The sequence below is a fragment of the Phlebotomus papatasi genome, chromosome 2, assembly GCF_024763615.1.
Source record: "Phlebotomus papatasi isolate M1 chromosome 2, Ppap_2.1, whole genome shotgun sequence".
Lineage (NCBI taxonomy): Eukaryota > Metazoa > Arthropoda > Insecta > Diptera > Psychodidae > Phlebotomus > Phlebotomus papatasi.
In genome coordinates this window covers 46,650,867-46,672,942 of record NC_077223.1, presented here as the reverse complement: position 1 = coordinate 46,672,942, position 22,076 = coordinate 46,650,867, and the positions used below count along the sequence as shown (strand labels likewise).

Here is a 22,076-nt window from a genome sequence, read left to right as displayed (position 1 = left end):
AAATTTCCATTTGAAATTCAAAATATTTCAAGACATTCGGGCAGTTTCGTGCACTTTTGCAGAGGGCGCTTGTATAGCAAATTTACCATTTGCTCGTGGGAATTCCCGTGGAAATTCCGTCTGTTTACACGGTGAAAGAGATCACAGCATTGCTGAATTGATCCAATTGACTGACACACATGTAGGTTATTATCACACGATAAATATAGAGTTGATGTAGAGAAGAACCTGAATTATGGTTATATCAAGGTCAATTTCGAAAAAAATTACCAATTGTCTAAAGACCATTTGACCTTACGATGATATTACAAAGGACATAATTGAATAATCTCACGAGTTTATCAGTCATTTATAGTCATGAATGGAAAGAAATTCCATTAAGGGAAAAAATATTGAATTACCCGATGAAACACAAAGAATAATAAAAGAGTAAAGAGATATCAACATTTTTTTAAAGAAAAAAAACAGTAAAGTAATAATTCAAACATTTTATTGCTCGAACTCAAAGAGAAAACTATATTTTCTCAATTAAACGAATGTCTAACGCAAGAAACTTATATGATTACACGAATTAAACTTAGTAAATATTGCTAATTTGTGTATTTATATCAGCAGTAAAATTTATTTTATTTCTATTGAAAAAAAATCAAGATAACAATTTTGTATACTCAGAGATTGCCCTTATTTTCTTGCTTTCAAACATTAAAAATAAAATCAATAGGTAATTTATTCCAGAAAAAAAGTTAATATATTGTAAAAATAAAACCATAGAAAATTGTAAAAAAAAATGTCATGAAGAATGCCGTGGTTAATTATTAAAAAGTTTATTTTCACGATTTTTATTTATTTGTCTTTGAAAAGGAACAAACACAGAGAATAAAGTAAGTAATATCAATATATTTCACTCCTAAAAGAAAATGGATATTACAATTGAATTAAATGCACTCAGAAATTAAAAGAATCAACTATTGTGAAAATTTTGCACATTCTTTTAGTGTAGTGTAACATTTTTATAATATTGGGAATTTTATTTTTTTTTAATTCATTTTTTTTTTTGAAGAATTTTACAATACAAGATATTTTTGATAATATATAAAGATGTAAAAAAGTGAAAAATCTGAATTAAAGCATATGATTCAATGAAATTTGTAAGCATATCTTTCATGAGTTTTTTTTATTTTTCTTTTTGATAATATTGCACTATTTACGTGTTTTTTTTTCACAGAGATGATTTTGAAACAAAGACGTGCATATTTGATTTTTAAGCAGAAATTCTTCAATTTATCGATGGAATTTGGATCTTTATTTCTATTTCTTACAATGACTTATTTTTTCATTTAATGTAAATTTAATTTTCAAAATATTAAATATCGATAAAATGAAGATTTATGAGAAACTTTACTTGACTCAGCAACAATATTAGATTTCCATGACTTTATTAACCCTTTTAAAACAAGGAATCGAGGAAATAGGATGGAGAATCTGGTTTTGTCGCAAATGAGACAGTGAGGTAAGTGTAAACGTTACCCCAATTTGTAGGATTTTTTTTCAAACAGTAGAACATATTTTATGGTGTTAGGAATTCTCAAATTAGAGAATTAAATTAAAGTGGAAAAGAAGTTTGTGGTTTAACCAAGTTTTAATTAGTAAATTACAAAACCTTATCTGACATCTTTGCCACCCTGTCTCTCTGGAACGGAACTAATCATACATTAAGTAAAGTGTTCTATTTAATTATTTACTTATGGCCTTCTCTCCCGAAGTATACACTTAAGTGTTAATCTCTTTGAAATGATCGAGTTGGGTAAACTTTTATAGTATCACTGGTTTCACTTTATGGAACGGTATTTTTGGATCACTCAGTTTAGAAGGTATGATTGTTCGTCGCTTATTTTGGCTATAATAATCGTCCATTTATGTTCATGCACTATCATCGTTTAGCAAGGTTAGCTAAAATAAAAAAAAATACCGTAGGGCAGACCTGTGCTCGTTAAAAGTCGTGTAATATCGGAAATTTTGTGTTGATAATTTTAATGGAAATTACAGATAGCCATACTGGTAAACTAATCCCGCTCATTCACGGTGGCATGATAAATATTTTTGCGCCAAAAAGACATAACAGACATAAAAACTCATATAGACAGATATTGTCTTCTTGTTATCTTTGTCGGAAGACGGATAGCTGTTCACTACACATCCTTTTACTTGAATCTTGCAGAAATACAAAGAAATTAAATGCAAATATCACTTCAAATGGAAAGTTCTTAAATCGCGCGCAATTCAACAGTGAGAGAGAGATAGAGACACAAATAACTCACTTGACAAACGTCTGGCGGCGCTGCGGTTGCAAAAAATCTCTGAAATGCGGCAAAATATTTTCTTCTCAATTTTATCCTTATTAGCGGGTCGTGTCCCTTCTTGTAATATGTACTTTTGCATTCCTTATTAACCAAAATAGTGTTGTACAAAAGGGGTTTTTCTCAAACCTATCCTGAATTTTGGGACAGCTCAAAAGAATATGAGTCTTCCAGCTCAAAATTTCATCCCAATGTTTTTGTTGTAAAATCGACAATTATTCACAATTAACCCAAATAACTGTATTCAACTAAATTATTAAAAGGATTTTCTTGTGAAAATGACTTAATTCTAAGGAATTCAACAATTTTCACGTTAAAAAACCTCTCATTTTCTCTATGTGAATTTTTGCGGCATTTCGAAGAATGCCAACAGGCACCACCAAATTCACTTCGGCTTTTCTTTTAGCTCAGGCCTGCCGTAGGGAGACATATAATGTCGCGGGGATCTCAGTGCAGTAGCGCAATATGCAAGAGCGTTGGCTTTTCGGCGGATAAATCCCCGGCTTGACTCATTGTTGTTTTAAGTTTGAGTCCCCGTGTGATGCAAAGATCTGAATGTTTCAATTACACTATTTATGCTGTAATAATAACATAATATAATGCATCGCCTTCGCCCAACAACATCGGGAGCTTGGAAGAAGCATCCACATCACAAGAAGGCGCTCCTAGGCGGTCTACAAATGGACTTAGCAGATTCTTTCACTACGGGATACAATAGACTCTCGCTAATTCGGCTCTTTTAAGATCGAACTACTTTTTAATTCGGGCAGCAGTTGAATTTGAAAAAAATGATTACCTTGTCATACGAATATCTCGATACTACGATTAATAATTCAAATAATAATGTCACGAATGTTTCAGCACCGACCGTATCGTATCTGCATTTCTTCTGATACAAAAAAAAACAAAGATATAGAACAACGATTTAACCCAATTTTTTTTTAAGCTGAAAACAAATTCCGGAATTGTGTTTAATGTTGAAAGAAATGTGCAAAACCGATTTATTATGGAAACAAATGTTTAAGTATGACTGAAACCGAAGACGATCCACGCCTTGGTCTTGGACGACCTTGAACTTTTCAAACGAACACAAAACGAGGTCCCCGAAGGTCAAATAATCAGTTAATAAAGTTGAGTCAAAGTCCTGGGTATGAATTCTGAGATCATCAGTTATTCACGTGATAAATTCACCACTCTCTGTGATCTCCTTTTATAAGGACTTTGTAAAGCTTTTGCAAAAACTGTCATATGAATTCTTATTTTCTGTGAGTGTTTCACATGAAACTTTTTGTGAAAGCCTTGCAAACTCCTTGCAAAGGGCAATCTAAAAGCCGTGAATTTCTCACGTGAATAACTCACGCATCTCAGAATTCATACCCTGGTTCCGTTTTGCCATCAAAGGAGGATACAAAGACTCAATTTACGAGAGTAAGTCCTGTATGATTCACTAGGACCAGGGGCCAGTCAAGCCTAATAAAAAGTGAAGATATTTTTGACTTTTCCTTGATAAAATTTTGCAGATATTGCACCGCGACTTAAACAAATTTCCTCGTAGTTCTTGTATTATTTTGGCGAGCATTATGAATTATGTATTTTTAGATAGCTTTTAATGCACAATTTCGAAATATATCAGACTGATAAGTCAATTCTCTTTACGAAAAAACTTGCCAATAGTCTTCAGTGCCTCTATGCAAAAACGTATGAAAAAATGAAATGTCGAGAGGCCCCTGCTAGGACAATGCGCAACCCATTCTGCATTGTTTTTTGCAAAATGTGGTATCTTAGTGATCGACTGTTCACCGTACTGGCTCAACTTATTGTCTCCTATAGCTTTTTAATGGTCGAGTCCGGTAACAAATTGAAAAGTTCGATCATTAGAGAGAACAAATATCTGCTTTTTTTCAATTTATTACCGGGCTAAAAGTAAACAGGTTAAACGGATCGAAATATTAACTTCAGATCTTTGGTGATCCCCAATAAAAAAATATATTTTTAGACCCTTTTCTCCATATTCCCTTCCAGAATCATGTTTTTTGGGTTTTCTGGAAAATTTTTCAAAGACTTTCTTCAATTTTTTGATATTTTTATTAATATCTCAAAATTAAATATGAGCCTTAACTCTTTCGTCTCTTTTAGGACTCTGAGTACCCAAAAGAAAATATGGAAATTTTGAGCAAAAATAATTATTTTAAACTGTTTAGAATCGTAAAAAATCCAATTTTTGTGGAGATTCTAAACTATAGGGATGTTCAAATCAAATATATTTTTTGTAGGACCTCGATGTATTCCTGAGCTAAGATAGTTTTGATCAAAAATCGCGAAATTGGCTTACAGCATATGCTGCGGTCCCAGAAGTTTTAAAGGAAAAGATTTAACTATATTGCAAAAGTGAATGCACAACGGACAAAGGTCAACAATAGATAATTCATATGGAGCGTCGTGAGAATTGAGAATATGCAAAGAGAGCACATTCTAGGTAATTAAAAAATCTTAAAATGTAAGACATAATGAATAAAATGAACTCGAGCCTGAGGACTTTATTGGCACAAGGTTCAAGGGATTTAGGATTATTTCAAGGTTATTTGTTCAAGTCTTTTCTGAACAAGGTACAGTAAGGGCAGAATCACATTGACAATAAAATGCTCGCCGTAGTCTCACCGTATTTCGTTAATTTACGCATTTTCATTGCAATCCTTACGCAAATTTTCCATTACCGTATTACCTTATCTCATACTCGGTGGACATCTAAGTGTAAATAATATAAGAAATTTAAGAAATAAAACGAAAATGCGATAAACGGTGAGCAAAAAAAAACTGTGAGAAAATAATCGTAGTTTTTTTGCTCACCGTTTATCGCATTTTCGTTTTATTTCTTCAATTGTCTTATATTATTTTCACCTAGTGCCACCGAGTATGAGATAAGGTAATACGGTAATTGAGAATTTGCGTAAAAATTGCAATGAAAATGCGTAAATTAACGAAATACGGTGAGCATTTTACTGTCAATGTGATTCTGCCCTAAATTTGAAATATTGTAGAATGTTGCGGAATATCACTATCCCAAGCGTGCGCAACATATTTCCTGCGAAGTTCAGATGGCCTTAAACTCGCTTCATAAAGCGATCATATCTAAATTTCGCAGGGTGTATCTCCTGAATAGTAAGACAATGCACTTCACTTGCACGGATTTCTAATTAAGCTGCCAAATGTAAAAATTAAAACTGGTAAAGTTAAGCTGTTTAAAATTTAGAACACTTTTTATTTCTTTTTAAATATATTTTCAAGTTATTTTTATTTTAAATTGAATTCGAATCATTCAGTTATCATTATGAACTAGTCTCTAATGCAGAAAAAATGGTCCCAAACCCACATAAAAATGTCACTATTTTCTAAATGAAAAACGAAGATGAATAGGTTACCAGAATTTATTTTCTTTTGATTAATTCAGATAAAATTTATGATCATCTTTCCCCTTTATATTTGAGACTGAAAATGAGAATTAGTAATTTATGTATTATGTTCTTGTTGCTGAGTATTTTGTAGTAATATTTTCTCATTTATTTTGTTCTAATTGAAATGAAAAGAAAAAAATGCGTATACGCATAAAGCAGATAAGATAGAAATAGATGCACTTTTATTCACATTCAACACAAAAAATATGTGCACACTGATTTGATTAACTATAATACTAAATAATGCCCATTAATATTGCATCATTTGCAATTCAACAAACATTATATTATAACTTTATACTTTACTGAAATTGAACACAATATTATTGGTAATTTATTTGCACACTTTTCAAATATAGAATTATCATTTTTTTTCTCTTTATTTCCATTTCTTTTTTTTTTAATACACTATAATAGCAAGTTTTGTTTTTTTCCCTACGACAAATTCCCGCTCTTCATAAATGGTATTCAATATTCCTTCTTCTTTCTCTTTCCATTGCAAAAAGGCATATCGACTGAATATCTATATCTAGATGATTTTGGTCTAACAATTCTTCAAAACACAGATTTTTATTTTATATTATTTTAATTTTTTTTTGGCGTGTACTGAAGACCAACAAGATGTGTTTGTCTAAAAATGAATTAATAGCAAAACTTTGTTAAAAAAAAAGTGATTTAGAGATAAAAGTGTTTTTTTCTTTTTAAATTGCTGCTAAGCATAAAAGTGTACACAAAACATTTTCTGGGCATTGATACGAATATTGCAATAAATGATGCTGTGTTAATGACCATGACAAATATACTTAAAGAATTTTGTTAAAGCAGAATTAATATTTAAAAAAAAAACGTGTTTTAGTAATAGGAAAAACCGGATAAACACCAACAATTCACCAATTACTTCTAATGTATGTACATTACATCCCTTTTCTTCTTTGCTTCTTTTTAAAATTTAATTAGTCACACATGTAAGAAGAAATTTAGATACCCAGAAAGCCACAAAACAATGATAAGAAGTATCAATGATGGAAAAATGGCAAAAAGCAATGGGGTGTAAATTGTGGTAATACCTTACTGTTTTAACTGCTCATCTCTGAAATGTCACAATAAAAATGAAGGGAATCAGAGCAGAATTGTTTTTAGCCGGAATGCATGGACTGGAAGAGAGAAGAATTTTTGGACATATTGTTTTTAGACACTCATTACTTCATCCCCTTTCTCGACTCCCCGGCCACTTTCTTTGGCTGATGGTCCAAGAGAATGTTATTGCTCGAATCGAGAAATGTATGCCTAGAACTATCGTATTTTTGACTTACACGTGCAATATCAACTCCAGTAAGACTCTTGACGAGATCCGGCACTTTGTTGACAATCTCAAGCACCTCACCAGTAAGTTTAGATGCCCCAATTTCACCACCACCAGTTGACACCATTGTGATTTTCTTTGCCTGGGACAGTGGAGCAGCAACTTCGGCGGCAACCTAAAGAATAACAGAAAAAAGCCACAAAGAATACATCAATATTGGTCAAATAAAAGTACACAAAACTGACAAATTGTCGTGTTCTCTTATCACCCAAAACAATTCTATCATTCATCAATTGATAAGTTCATTTATAGTGTTAGATATTCGAAAAGAAGTGATTGATAATGATTTTTCAGCAAACTAGAAAGTACACCAAAGTATAACAAAATTATTGTGCAAAAAAATGATTTTTTCGCTACAGTAAAATGGGCATTATTTTGATAAAAATTGTCAAAGTGAAATCGAATTTGGTCCGAAAACAAAATCAAATTAGTAAAAAAAAAATTCTGGCACCAAAATCGTGAGAGTTAAAATCCCGAAAAACAAAATTCTGAATACCCAAAATCCCGAAAGCCAAAATCCCGAATAGAAAAAAATTCGAATAGGTCAAAATCCTGAATGTCGAAAACGCCAAAGCTGTAATTCGAAGAAAGCCAAAATACAGAAATCCAAAATCCGAAAAGCCAAAATTCCGAATGGGTCAAAATTTTGAATGCCGAACACGCCAAAGCCAAAATCCCAAAAGCTAAAATACCGAACGCCAAAATCTCAAACGCCAAAATCTCAAAAGCCCAAATACGGAAAGCCAAAGTCATAAAAGTTAAAATCTCGAAAACCACAATTCTGAAAACCATAATCCTGAATAGCCAAAATCCCGAAAGCTAAAATCCCGAAAAATCCCGATTAGCCAAAATTTCGAATCGGTCAAAATCCTGAATGTCGAAAACGCCAAAGCTGTAATTCCAAGAAAGACAAAATCCTAAAAGCCAAAATCCCGAAATCCAAAATCCGAAAAGCCAAAATCCCAAATAGCTAAAATCCGAAAAGCCAAAATTCCGAATAGATAAAATCCCGAATGGGTCAAAATTTTGGATGCCGAACACGCGAAAGCCAAAATCCCGAAAGCCCAAATACGGAAAGCCAAATTCATTAAATTTAAAATCTCGAAAACCACAATTCTGAAAATCAAAAAACCCGAATAGCCAGAATCCTGAAACCTAAAATCCCGAAAAAAATCCAGATTAGCCAAAATTTCAAATGGGTCAAAATCCCGAATGGTAAAAACGCCAAAGCTGTATAAATCCAAGAAAGCCAAAATCTCAAAAGTCAAAATCTCGAAAAGCCAAAACGTAAAAGTTAATATCCAGAATACCAAAATCCCGAAATCCAAAATGCCAAAATCCCAAATGAGTCAAAATTCCGAGTACCAAACACGTCAAAGCCAAGATCTAAAAAACCAAAATCTCGAAGATCAAAATTCCAAAATCCCGAGCGCCAAAATCCCAAAACTCAAAATCCCAAATTTCTTAAAAGTGTCATAACTACTCCCACGATTGCATCCCCGGTTGGTAGAGGCAGAAGTATTTTTTCTTGTGTTTGGGGAAATTATTTCACATTATCCTCCGTATAATTTCATTTCTTTCAGAATTTTGACCATTCGGTATTTTTGATTTATGGATTTTGGCTTTCAGGATTTTAGTTTTTCGGGATTTTGGTGTTCGGGATTATGGCTTTTCGAGATTTTGGCGTTCGAGATTTTGGTCAGCACCGTTTGGTAGGATTCTTCCCAATAAGCCCTTGTTTCTCTAGTATATAAAATTAAATTCTAATTGTACAAATACTACTAGACTCATTTAAAAAAATCAAGTTTATTATATATCAAAATTTAAAAATATTACTGAACAAATTTGATTTTTGCCGGACCAAATTCGATTTTTTCATAGAACAAAATTAATTTTTAATGGCGCTGATACACCTTATCAATTTAGTGAAATTCAATCAATTAAAATTTTACCTCTTACTCTAAACGAAAAATCTAGATAAAACTCTCTTTCTGTCAAATAAAAATTGTAAATTCAATATCAATTTTAATTTTCATTTGACTGAAAGAGACAATTTATATCTGAATTTTTCCTTTGAAACAGAAAGTAAAATTAAGTCGATTGAATTTCACTAAATTGAAAAGCTTTGCCCGCGCCAGAATCAACAAAATTTGATTTTATTACTGACCAATATTTGATTTTTGACTGATCTAATTCAATTTATTATACTGTATGAATTTGGATTTCTTTCTAACCGAAATTACCATTTTACTAACCATTTCAACAGTTTAACTGCCTAAACCTTTTTTTTTCACTGGAAAATTATCAACATTTTTATTTAGTTAAAAAGTGATTTTTTACTGTGTAATTTCAGTAGTCTTTGATCGAGTTTAGTCTCATAATTCATTTACAATTCTGGCTCTAGAAAAAGATATCTGAACATTTTTTAAACCTACTCACGAAATTTGAAACGGTTTTTTAAAAAACTTTGAACACGAAATTGTGAAAATTCATTGTGCTAAAATTCTATTAAATTCTATACGAGGTAAAAGCTTCTCCGACTTTGACCAAGTTTTTATAAACGCGTTTTTTTTTGTTCTAAAAAACCGACCGGCTTCAATTCTTATTCTAGTTTCACGATTTCGATCGTCTTTATCACAATCTTTAGGAGCATAAAATCGAAAATTTTGTCGAATATCTCGAAATAGCCATTGTCGATTCCTATAATATTTTTAGAAGTTAAGATCTCGAATGCACTCTCCATTGCTTTTTCCCAGAGCTATTTACCTATAAAAGATGTTATCATAATCGAACTGTACCTTCCGTATTTAGTATCGATCGATATCTATAAACTTTTTACCTTCTAATGGTCTCCTATATTAAAGATATTTCAAATAAAAAACCAAAGATAAACAAGAAGATCCTACACTTAAGAGAAATCCGAAAAAGTTAAAATAACTTTCCGGAAATGTTAATTTTACCCTGGAGTATTGATCCAAAATCGGTGTAAATATTACCCTTTTTAGGTGTATTGGGGGTTAAAGTTAACCTTTTTCATGTTAATTTTACCCTTAAAAAGGTGTAAAATTAACATTAAAAAATGTTGATATATTTTTACACCTAAAAAGTGTTAAAGTTCTGAGGAAAAAAAGTTAATCGCACCCTCTTTTTTTCTTAGTGTACTGTCTAATTTAGCTACTATTTCTTCCTTAGTACGCCATCCGATTTGGCCCTAAAATCGAATTTTCAATTATAGAATCAAGGACCCATGAATCAAAAAAGCTTTAAAATTACACCTTATCTTTATGAAATTTTCATTAAAAATCCAAGCAAAATTTTGAATATAAAAAAAATTACATACCTTTGGTAGAGTGTCCATAAGCATATCAACCCTGCAAAATAAATAAAAAACATCCACCGTTTGAGTATCAAATAATGACAACCTATAAAAAAAAGAAACACATTGAAAACTTACATTGCAGCTTCGCGATATTCACGCCAAGCTTCAGCTTTCTTAGCCATTTGCTCAGCTTCTGCTTTAGCTTTGGCAGCAATGGCAAATGATTCGGCTTCACCACGAATGCGAATCGATTCAGATTCAGCTTCTGCTTCGAGAACAACACGATTTTTGTTAGCTTCTGCCAACTTTTCTAGGCGATACTTCTCTGCCTCAGCTGGACGTCGCACCGTAGCCTCTAGTTCCTTTTCACGACGCTGCATTTCCTGATCCTGCACAAGAATCTCCTGACTTCGCTCCACCACTTTAATCTGCATCTGTTCCTCCTTAATGCGCTGTTTCGTCTTAGCTGCTTGCAATTCATATGCCAATTCAGCTTCAGCTTTCTTTGTCTGCACTTCGACATCGTAAGCAGACTTTTTCAATTCAAAGTCACGCTGAGCTTTAGCAATTTCTGTGTCATTGAGGAAGCGAGATGCCATCCTGAGATAATACTCAATTAGCCAACCAAATCGAGATTATCTTTTTTTTTTTTTGAGATTTACCTCTGTTCTTCAGCAATGGCTTCCTTTATTTGGGCATCACATCTTGCCTCAGCTTCTCCAATACGTGCATCTCTCTTCACTTCGGCTGTCCTTGCCATTCCCAAGCTTCGCAAATATCCCTAAAAATTATTACAACATCTCTTACATCCCTCTTTTCGCAATCACATTCAAATTGCTTCTCGATTAAAATTAAACTAATTCTAATTTATTTATAATTTTATTGAATTCATCAAAATCTATCTATTCAAAATATTGCAGTATTGCCTATGCTTAAAATTTCATAAATAGTTACCTGTATTAAACAGCTAACGCATAGAACTATTTAATTGCAAAAGATGCATATTACTTGCGCAAAAAAATTTTAAAATAAGCCACAAAAATTCTATTTACAATCTAGACAAAAACAAACTCAAAAAATTTCAAGTCTCTGCAGACATTACATTTTAAATATCATTAAACATACCTTAGCACCCTTTTTAGTAGGCAACAAATTAAGGAAAGAAGTAATTTCAAAACGAATTATTGGAGATTAATATATTATCTAAATTTTTCTAAAATAAAAATTATGCCACTAATTGGACAATTTATTACACAAATTAGAAAAAAAATTGAAAAGGAATTATCATGACAAACTATGCAACAAGGTAGCTTCATAGATCAAAAATTTTGTATAAAATTTGAAAAAAAAAAAACAAAATATATTTTCGCAGAACACAACTTTCTCGGCATTTTAATAAAATTAAAATTTTATTAAAATGCCGTGTTTGTTTACCATAATTAAGTTTTTGACATGGTATAATATATTAATTGAATCTTCAGTAATGTTCTATAACCTGAATAAAAGATCATCAACACGATCTTCATTTCCTTAACTCTGTGTTTTATCACAAAACCTCGAAAAAATGGCGATGTTTCTATTGTTTGCAATTATTTTAATACCCCTTTGGCTCATAATTTAGAAAAAAAACTTACAATCAAGTTAGTGATAACAACATTTGAAACCGGTTAAATTGTGTGTAAACCGGTACGCATTCAAAAACCGTGATGAAGGAAAATCATCATCTGTTTATTTTGCCCATACACACAGAAAATGGAAAATTCTTAAATAGAAACACCTAGAAATTTAATTTCAAATCCGATCCAATGAATGCCAATGCCCTAATCCTAAATCTTTGATCATTTACTTTTAATCGTAATTTGCAAATCTCAAGACATTTTTCATTTTTCAGCTAATGCTGAACTTAAACCTCCGATCTTTTAACATCAAAGAGATAAGAATTTCAGTCCATTTCATTGGCAAAGAGCTTCTGAAGTTAAACGCCTCAAGGATTCACGTCCAATTTAAGTTCCCGAAGTCTTATAATATTCTTAAATTTAGAGTCAAAATTTTTCTGTGTGTATAGTAGTTTTAACGCCTTAAGGGGTTACGTGGGCCACGATGACTAAAGAACTGCATATAATTTCTTTAAATTTTTCTTTCAACATAATAAAAAATCTTTATTTGAAGCTCTTAAGCATATAAAATTATAATATTCCAATATTTGAACTATATTTTCTGATATCTTCCTTTAAAAAAATTAAAATTCCGTCGTTGGGACCTAACTTTTTAAAGACGGTTTTTGAAAAACCTTTCCTTTGCGATCGACAAGATTATATTCTAAATAAATTCATCTGAAGTCAAAAAACTAAGTATATTCTGATAACTGATTAGTTCAACTCGTATCATCACAACTTATTTTACAAGGTGAAACGTGCAAAATACACCGAAAGTGGTATTTTTTGTACAAAAATCTCCGAAAAAACTAAATTTCATTACTTTTTCAAAAATTCACTTTTCAAGTACGAGTTTAACTCAGAAAATATTTAGTTTTTTGATTTCGTATGAAACGACTTTGGGAAATCTTGTCCACCGCAGAGCAAGTTTTTTTTAGCAACGTCTCTGGAAATCAAGTCCCAATGGCTGAATTTTTAGGATTTTTAAATGAAAATTTCACAAGATATAGTTTTAAGTGTTGCACTTTTACATCTTTAATGGCCTCTACACACTAGACGAATTTATGTCCATATTAAAGCAAATTTGTTACGCTCTTGTAAGAAAAACACTTCAATATGGACATCAATTTCTCTAGTGTGTAGAGGCCATAAGAGCTTGAATTAAATATTTTTATGTTGAAAAAAAAATAGAGAAAATGTTTTTAAGGTGCTATACTAATTTAGAACTTTTTTAGAACTTTATTGTTCTCAAGTGCATCTGCATTATCGACATTTCTTTGTGTTGGTTCCTGTTTGAACTATTTTCCTGAGTCCTAACCATATTCTAAAACCATTAAAAAGTCATAACAGGAACAAATACAAAGAATAGTCGGTTTTGTAGAAGAACCTGAGCATAATAAAGTGCGAAAAAATGTCAATTTTTCATTGGATTAGCATCATGATTGCGTCTTTTTGACCTACGTAAGCCCTTATGGCCTCTACACACTGACACTAGTGGAGCAATTTATGTCCATATTGTAGTAAATTCTCTAGCTTTTGTCGGAAAAACTCTTCAATATGGACATAATTTTTTTTAGTGTGTAGAGGTCATTAGAGACGAGGGTCTCAAAAATAGGAGATCAGAAAGAAAAACATTTTAGAGAAAATTTATATTTAGATGGCCGTTTTTTTCATTTTATAGGTCACCCAAGCGTCCTTAAAGAGATAAAGAGCTTTTAGAAATCCCAGACTAATAAGACAAGAAGTTAAAAAAAGGGAAAATTTACAAGAAATCCGGTAGGAAAATAAATCAGTTAGTGATTAATTTCTGTTGTATGCAGAATAGTTTACACATTGTTCAACTTTTTTCGGAAAACTGTCGTAATGATTAAGAAATCTGCGCAAATTTGTTATAAACTTGGCATAACATTCAAATTTGAAGATTTTACATTAAATAACAAAACGTACTATTATAAATACTATTGTAGAATTTTTAATAAATATATCAAAATTAATTTTAGCAACAAATTATTTAATTTGTAATTTACTCACGATTCTTTCGCTAGTACCAATCTAAAAAAGAACCCAAAATTTATAGAAAAAATTATTTTTTTATCGTGATTTTGACCATCAGTTCGGATTAGAATTTATGAGTGTTAGAAAGCAGTATTTTAGTACCCAAAGGAGAACAACATAACATATTTTCTCACTTTTCAGTTTATTCAAAAGAAGGTTGCAATAACTAATGATTATTTTATTAACCTTTAAACCTATTTTACTACAAAACATGCTTAATATTTTGAATCTGAAACTTTAAGAAATAAAACATTCTAATTTTTCTTTTAATATCAACTTCTCATGGCCTATGTCTGAGTTAGAATATTTGGAGATTTATAATATTTAGTAGATGATTAGTAGATCATAATATTAATCAACAGACAGACGAATTTGGGTAATATATTTTGGAGCAATTGCTAAAAAGGCTAAAAATGTTGCGTTGAACGGATTCTAGGTTAATTTTATGGCCATGTCACATATAAGATTAATATTAAGATTAATACTTTCTGAACTGCGAGAATGGCAAAAAAAGATAGCAATTGTTTTATCTTGCCTCTCTCTCGCATTTCCCCTCTGCGTACAATGTTGGCAGCACTATATAGCTCGAAAACTGACCGAATCACAGTTGGCACGTGTAGGTTTTTTTCTCCAAGTAATCTGTCAAACAAAAATGGAAAAAGTAGCGTGGACTATTGAAATGGAGAAGATGGTGATTGAAGAATTCCGCAACTTACACAGAAGGCGTATACTCCCACTCCAATCACGGCTAGAGCCCACAAATTTACTATATCATCATCTATTGCACTCTGTTTTGCATAACACCAAGACCATAGACAATCGAAAAGTGCACGAAGTGCTAGAATTAATATGTTTCAGACGATTCAGAAAACTATTAATACGAACAGTAATATCTTACTCATCGTATTAATTCACTAGAGTGTACTCTTTCTAACACACATGATATTCCGTTTGAATTTCGAAAACTATATAGCTCTCTTTCCGGCTTTTCTTAATATTAATATTAATCTTATATGTGACACCACGGTTACTCCATCATGCCATCAGGCCATTGGTCTCAATTCTGAGACCAAGATCATGATCAAAATTTCAAGCTGTCAAATATTTCCAATATCAAGATTTCATATTCTGACGTGAAACATTAATGGAACTTAAAATGTCTTAGCTAAAAGAACCAAGATTTCAAGATTTTCCACACTTAACGACACGTCACTTCTGACAAATATCTTCATTTCTTTGCCGAATTTGTTGAAATTTCGCCATATAAATTAGAAAAATTAATTATATGTTGTATTAAATAATATAATACAGTCGATAATCGGGAATAAAAGAAGTGCAAACAAAACTTGTAACATGTGATGAATCCTAAAATGCTTATTCAAGATGTCATTCTTTTGCAGGTATTTTCAGGGTGTTGTACTTCTAAACGTACATCTAGAAATATGTACCATTATGATTAAATTACAAGATCAAATATAGCATTTTTCATAGTCATTTTCTCTTTTTGTATCATCTTTTATAGAAATATTCCTCATCAAAAACAATTTCCGTATGAAACTCGTAAAATTGTTAATATTTTGAAAATGCCAAGCACCTCCGAGAGGTTCTTGGAATTATTTCAAGAAAACAAGAAATTTGATGTCTTGAAATCTTGAAATATTGGTTCTAGAATTTCAAATCTTGATATCCACACGGTTTGTGTCTTGGATTTCAAAATTCCAAGACATTTGACAGATTTGGACATCTTGATCTTGATTTTTTGATTTCAGAATACCAAAATCTTGAAATTTTCTTGATCTTGATTTTGATCATGGTCACAGAATTGAGGCCGTTTTTTGTTCTTTTACAAATATTTGTTCGTACAATTTTGTTTTTAAAAGCTTTACAAATTTTACAAATTTTTAATGAGTAGGTAATACGATTTAGGAACATTTCGTAAGTTCTTAGTAGGAATTCATAAACATTTATGAACTATTTTACAAATATTATATATTTTTCAGTGTATGAATATTTCATGCATAAACTCCAATGAGCTTTGCTCGTAACATTAATATTGTACTCTGTCTGTTCCAAAAAAAGTCGTACATTCTTTCATAAAAAATGCACTAGAAAACGTACGACTCTTCGGGACGGAGGGAGTACTAATGTAATAAAAACAAGGTATTCTGTAAGTTATTTAATTAACAAAAAAATCCCGTATTTAGAACCAAAATTAAATATTTCTAATTTAATTTTAGAAAATTTGAAAATGGAGTTCCTCGGATATTTACGTTTGAGATTTTTTTTCATTTTTTATATTTTGTAGTTTATTGTTTCCCAAAGAATTTTTGAAATATCTCTCTCAATTTTTTTTTCTAGTGTACGGTCAAACACCTTAATTTAGAACCTACACCAAATGGGAATATTTTTAAATAAAACTTATTGAATTGAATAAATTTTAGATTTATCTGGTGCACAAAAAAATCAAATAAGATAGTAATGAATATTTAACATTAAAATTTAGCACATTGTTTTTTAAAGAAAAATTCTGTATTCACATAGGGAGCAAGTTCTGAATTAGGCTATTTTACCCTATTCATGCAAATAATTTTTTATGAGTCATTTATGACGCATATGACCCATGGGGGATGTTAATCGATGAACTATGACGTAACATAATACTATCGGTCATTAAACCAGTATATAATTCCCGAAAATAATGATAATAAAGTTTTTGGCCGAAATAGAGTAGTGCTGACTTGGGGAATAAATAGCCTTGATTACAATTAAAAAGGTCAATTTTTAGTGGTTCGCAGAAATAATTCTTGCTATTCCCCTGAATCAACACGCTTTGGAAAATTCTTTTGAATTAAATATTTTGCGAATCTTGTTGCATAGTCAATTAGTAATTAAAATAGTGAAAAATAAAAGATCTATTAGACATGACTAGAATGAAAATGAGGAGAAGAATGCAGCGAATAAGAAACAGAGCAGATAGAGAAGAGGAATGTGTAAATAAAACATTGCCACATAAATAAAAATTTTGGGCGAAAGTACCTCTTCGTCGCGGATATCTTTGAGAGTGTATGAGACAACGGTGATGCCCATGTTGACTAAATCTGACGATGCCACTTCAAACACTTGCTTGCTGAACTTCTTTCTATCCTTGTAGATTTCCTCAACAGTCATAGAACCCATGATTGCCCTCTGATGACCCTCGAGAGTCACCAGAGCAATGTGCTGAATCTCAGATTCTGGCTTCCCCAGAAATTGTTCACATGCTGTCAACAGCATATCCTCATTCTGTCCCTGAATCTTCACCTGGGCAATTCCGGTCACAGAAATCGGAACGCCCTGACTCGTGTACACGCAAGGACTCTCAACCTGGAGAGTCATCGTGTTGAGAGATATTCTAGGGTGCAGTAAAATAACACAATCAATCCCATTATTCTCTGTTTCAATAGCTGTGAATTTTCTATAGAACTCCCATCCCTCCAATAAATAAAATCAAAATGACCCCATTTAAATGTCAGGGAGTGTTTGTGCGTAGTTGCACTACTAAATAAATGAGAATTAGGTCATCGCGGAGGGTGAGGAATTGTGTGGACCACCCCCAATCGATTCAATGATGACTTATTAGAAGCACACTCACCTCTGAACCCGCTGGACCGATGGCCAGACAAATGCTCGGCCGCCTGGAACCAGCAGTGGTTTCATGTAGCAACATCCTTTTGGTGGAAAGAGGAAACAAAACAAAAATCGATAAATTTCGGTGCCGGAAAGACTGAAGGGGGATGAGAACACAATTGCTGGAAAATTGGGCAGTCGTGGGGGAACGATCAATTCCCATTAACACTCTCGAGTGGTCTTATCACACAAGCTTTTGGGAATTGCTAAAAATAAAAGCAACATTTCCCAATCCACCGCATAAGCCAATTCGCGGGCAAATTCATATGATTTTTATTGCGAAAACATTCCCTGCTGAATCACCCTTTATCAGTGTCAATTGTTTTTCACGACGCTCCCATTTTTCCAAAATACTTTTCCAGACAATTTCCACATTTCCTTATTACCTGACACCACAAGTGCCTCATTGGGGCCACAAGTAACAAATCCCCACGTCATTTTACAACTTTTTCACACGATTTTCCACTGAAAATTACAGAATATCGGGAGAGCACTTTTCCGCAGCCACTTCGTTTAACAAATATTTTGTTTTTAGTAAAAACTTCTGCGTGCTTCCTTGATTTGAATATGGCAACTCTATGAAATTCAATGTCTGACAGTCAAATTTAAATTCTTAAAGAATTGTAACGATAAGCCGAACTTATGAATTTTATTTTATTCCCAAATTATTTTAAAAATAATAAATTCATCAATCTACTTTCTGCAAGAGATCTAGGAGTAGGTAATTTATTTGCTATGAAAGAATGGCGTATGTTAAATTAGTAAGAATAGGGAAATTTCCTTTCTTGTTTATTTTAGATTTGAATGCTTTCTGTACCCTTTCTCTATTATTTGTGATCTTTTATTTTCTCTATTTTATTAGTTACCATACTATGAAAAAATCTAATTTAAAATCATATTTATCTATCTATCTAAATATGTATTATTTATTATTAATTATTAGCCTATGCCCAGTAGCAAGTACCATGATAAGGGATATGTACCAATGATCGTCAGTGTACCTCGGATCGGAAGGTTGTCCCGCGTATCGGAACCCCAAAATAAAATGTATTTTTAATAATTATTCGCTGTATTTTAGCAATGATCTTTAACTAAATCTATTATATTGGTTCATATTTAGGGGAATGTAGGCAGCCTTCGCACATTTTTTTGTGCTTCATATTCAGGACTTTTTTCTGACTAAACTGTAAAATGAGCTGTGAATTGCACTACACCAAAAAGTTCTCTGATCTTTTAGGTTTCTATGCATGCCTAGTTTACTATCACAGAATTGTTTGTTTTTCCTGGACAGGAAATTGAAAAAAAATATGACGATTTGTGCGATTCTTGCCCCTGGGGACAGCGTTCACACGATGGGGGTTTAGGTTCGTCATTGCTTTTTTTCTCGAAATAAATTTTACCCACAATTAAAAAATATTTTCCGATTGTTATACTGTACCCCCGTGAACTCGTGGAAACTATCACTGCACTAAAAGAAGATCTTTAAAACACCTTTTTTCAAATTTTCTGGAGCATTGTTTTTTCTTCCAAATGAATATCGAAAAATCGGCTATGAACATGTTCACACGGTTCATACTGTCAATAACCGTAATCTCATGGAGATGGGAAGGAGACCATACGCCTGTCGAACAGGATATGACTACGAATGTCTCACTGTGGCTTATGAGGCTTTAGTGAGGTTATGATTTTCAAGCTGGAGTTGTCTGATGGATGGGCGAACGCTCACACATTCAATGTTTGAAACCACACACAGTGCAGTACTTGCGAATTTTCCGCCACCGTGAATTAATTTCTCTCCGATGCAAAAAATTATTACGTAAATATCATCTCAAGTATACTCTTCATTCACTGTGTAAGTGATTTTTTTTAGAAATGAGTTTAACTATGAGAATCAAATGAAATGTGCGCCATCAAAATTACCCATTTTGGGCCAATTATCTATTTATGATCCTACCACCTAGGAAAGTAGGGCTTGACTGCCGAAGATAAAGTTCATAACTTAACTTATGGCTAAGAAATGCGGAACCAACTCTTTGGAAATAAAGAGAAAATTCATATCGTTCGAAAGCTCACATGTGCGAAGCCTGCCTACATTCCCCTAATCTCTAGAACCAATTTTCTCGTCGAGTTTCTAACAAAATTATTATTATTTACCTCAATTATTGAATCACTGCATCAGAGTCTTATGGCCTCTACACACTAGAGAAGTTTATGTCCATATTGAGGCTAATTCTCTACACTTGTGTAGAAAAACTCTTCAATATGGACAAAATTTCTCTAGTGTGTAGAAGCCATTAGCCAGAAATCCGCCATTCATCACTTTCTTAATATTTTACACGAGAATTTGTCTGACATTAAAGCAGATGAATCCTCATCAAAAACGTCTGACGATCCGTGGCTCACCCCTTCCGATCCGTGGAACACCTGATTAAGTATACTTATATTATTAATTTCCATAAATAGCAAAACAATAAAAACACGAAATAGTTTAATAGATCTCTAATATACCTATTGGGATATAAAAAAGTACCAAATAGTGTTTTGTGAGGCTCATATTTTCAGCTAAATATGGATTACGTTTCTTAACATTCCGATCCGTGGTACAGTTCCCTTACCATGAATGAAAATATCATTGCTAATGATTTGACTCATTGGATTTCTTTTCTTATGGTGTCTATACACACTAGAAGCAGTTTTCGTCAAAAATTGTCTTTTTTTTAATTTTTGACGTTTCTGCCTACAAAGGGGAAATTTTCTTTAAAAAAAGCATTTTTTTTTAAAGAAATTGCTCCTAGTGTGTAGAAGATTTTAGGGTCTCTACACATCGGGTAGAGTCAGCCCTTTTGGCCATGTAAGCGCTTTTGGCCACCTAAAGTAAAATCACATTGTAAGGCAATTATGAGTTTATTTAGAACAGGAAAATGGGTCTTATTTCGTGAGTTCTAATCTAACGAATCAGAAAACCATATTTGATTTTGTATCGAGATGATTAATTCTAAGTTATTGAAAGAAATTCTCGACAAAGTAAACAATCACTCAAAAAACATGGAATTCTCAAGAAACTTGTTATTGTTAAGAGAAATTGTTTTGCATTATTTCATATTTTTCATGAAAATATTTGATGTTATTCAATGAAAGTCCATTTCTTAATTAACTAAATTTTATTGTGATATCATCCTTAATAAGATTTTCTAACAAATTAACTGAAAATCGGATGTTTCTAAAAGAGCTTACTTTTTTCGGCTGTGTAAGTACTTTTGGCCATTCATCTTCCCATCCATTTTACACGTGGCGCACCTCGCGAATTTCAGTAAAACCAATCGTGACTTTGACTGATTTTTACATCAAATAGAAAATGTGTAAAAAGTCGTTTAAAATACTCTAATAATCACATAAAATTGGTGTTAAATAAGAATAGGACTTGTGCTGTGTATTTGTGAAAGTTTTCGAAAGCTATTTCTTCTGTTATTTTATTAAAATTCTATTGGAAACAAGTGACCAAAAGTGCTTACACACAATGGCCAAAAGTGCTTACAAAGTGGCCAAAAGTACTGAAACATGCATAGTTGCATAAGAGGCATTTTTCACAAAAATATCCAAAAAGGGCTTTAAGGTATCTTTGTATAAAATTTCATTTTATTTAAATAAAGATTATAAAAATTACAAGCACAAGAAACCTTAACTGCGTTATTACACTTGCACATTAAAATTTTAATGTGATTCACATTAATTGTCGCTGGTGAGAGTCCAAATGTGTAATTTGTGTGTTTGAATCATTTTATATTCAGAATTTGATCTGTTTGTTGATAAAAAGGTAGACTTTTCACTTTAATTTTTTAATGTGAAAAACATTTATGCTTTAGGTAAATTTAAACTTATTTTTTCAGGCCAAGTCCACTTCTTTATCAATAAATAGAAAAACCCCAAATATTAAGTGACTCAAAGCCAAAAATAACATATTTTGGACGCTCACAAGCGACAATTAATGTGATACGCATTAAAATTTTAATGTCAAGTGTGATAATGCAGTAAAGAGGCCAAAAATACTTACTCCACCCTATATATATTTTTTTTGATTAAAAGCTTGTAATATTTCTAATTATTATCACAATAAGAAACCGCACTATAAAACAATATTTAAAAAAAATTAAAATACACTAAAATGGAAGAAAACTTGAAAAAAAACAGATAAGGATAAAATAATTTTTT

General features: G+C 32.0%; 1 protein-coding gene across 5 annotated transcripts; it reads right to left on the bottom strand.

Annotated features, from left to right (window-relative positions):
- Positions 1–6,163: 6,163 nt before the first annotated feature.
- Positions 6,164–18,436, bottom strand: LOC129801337 (flotillin-1). Of its 5 annotated transcripts, XR_008751687.1 has the most exons (10): positions 18,254–18,436; positions 17,833–17,908; positions 17,238–17,592; positions 14,178–14,198; positions 11,154–11,272; positions 10,627–11,091; positions 10,513–10,543; positions 7,123–7,287; positions 6,877–6,963; positions 6,164–6,440 (listed from the first exon to the last, which is right to left on the bottom strand). XR_008751687.1 is itself a non-coding variant. In XM_055846275.1 (9 exons), the coding sequence occupies exons 1-9, from the start codon at positions 18,303–18,305 to the stop codon at positions 6,946–6,948; spliced, it is 1,302 nt and encodes a 433-aa protein (XP_055702250.1). In that variant the 5' UTR covers positions 18,306–18,403; the 3' UTR covers positions 6,164–6,945. The 5 variants fall into 5 exon arrangements, 3 of the variants coding, with proteins under 3 accessions (XP_055702250.1, XP_055702249.1, XP_055702248.1); XR_008751688.1 differs by lacking the exon at positions 14,178–14,198; XM_055846275.1 differs by having other exon boundaries at positions 6,164–6,963; positions 18,254–18,403.
- Between the last annotated feature and the right edge of the window lie 3,640 nt (positions 18,437–22,076).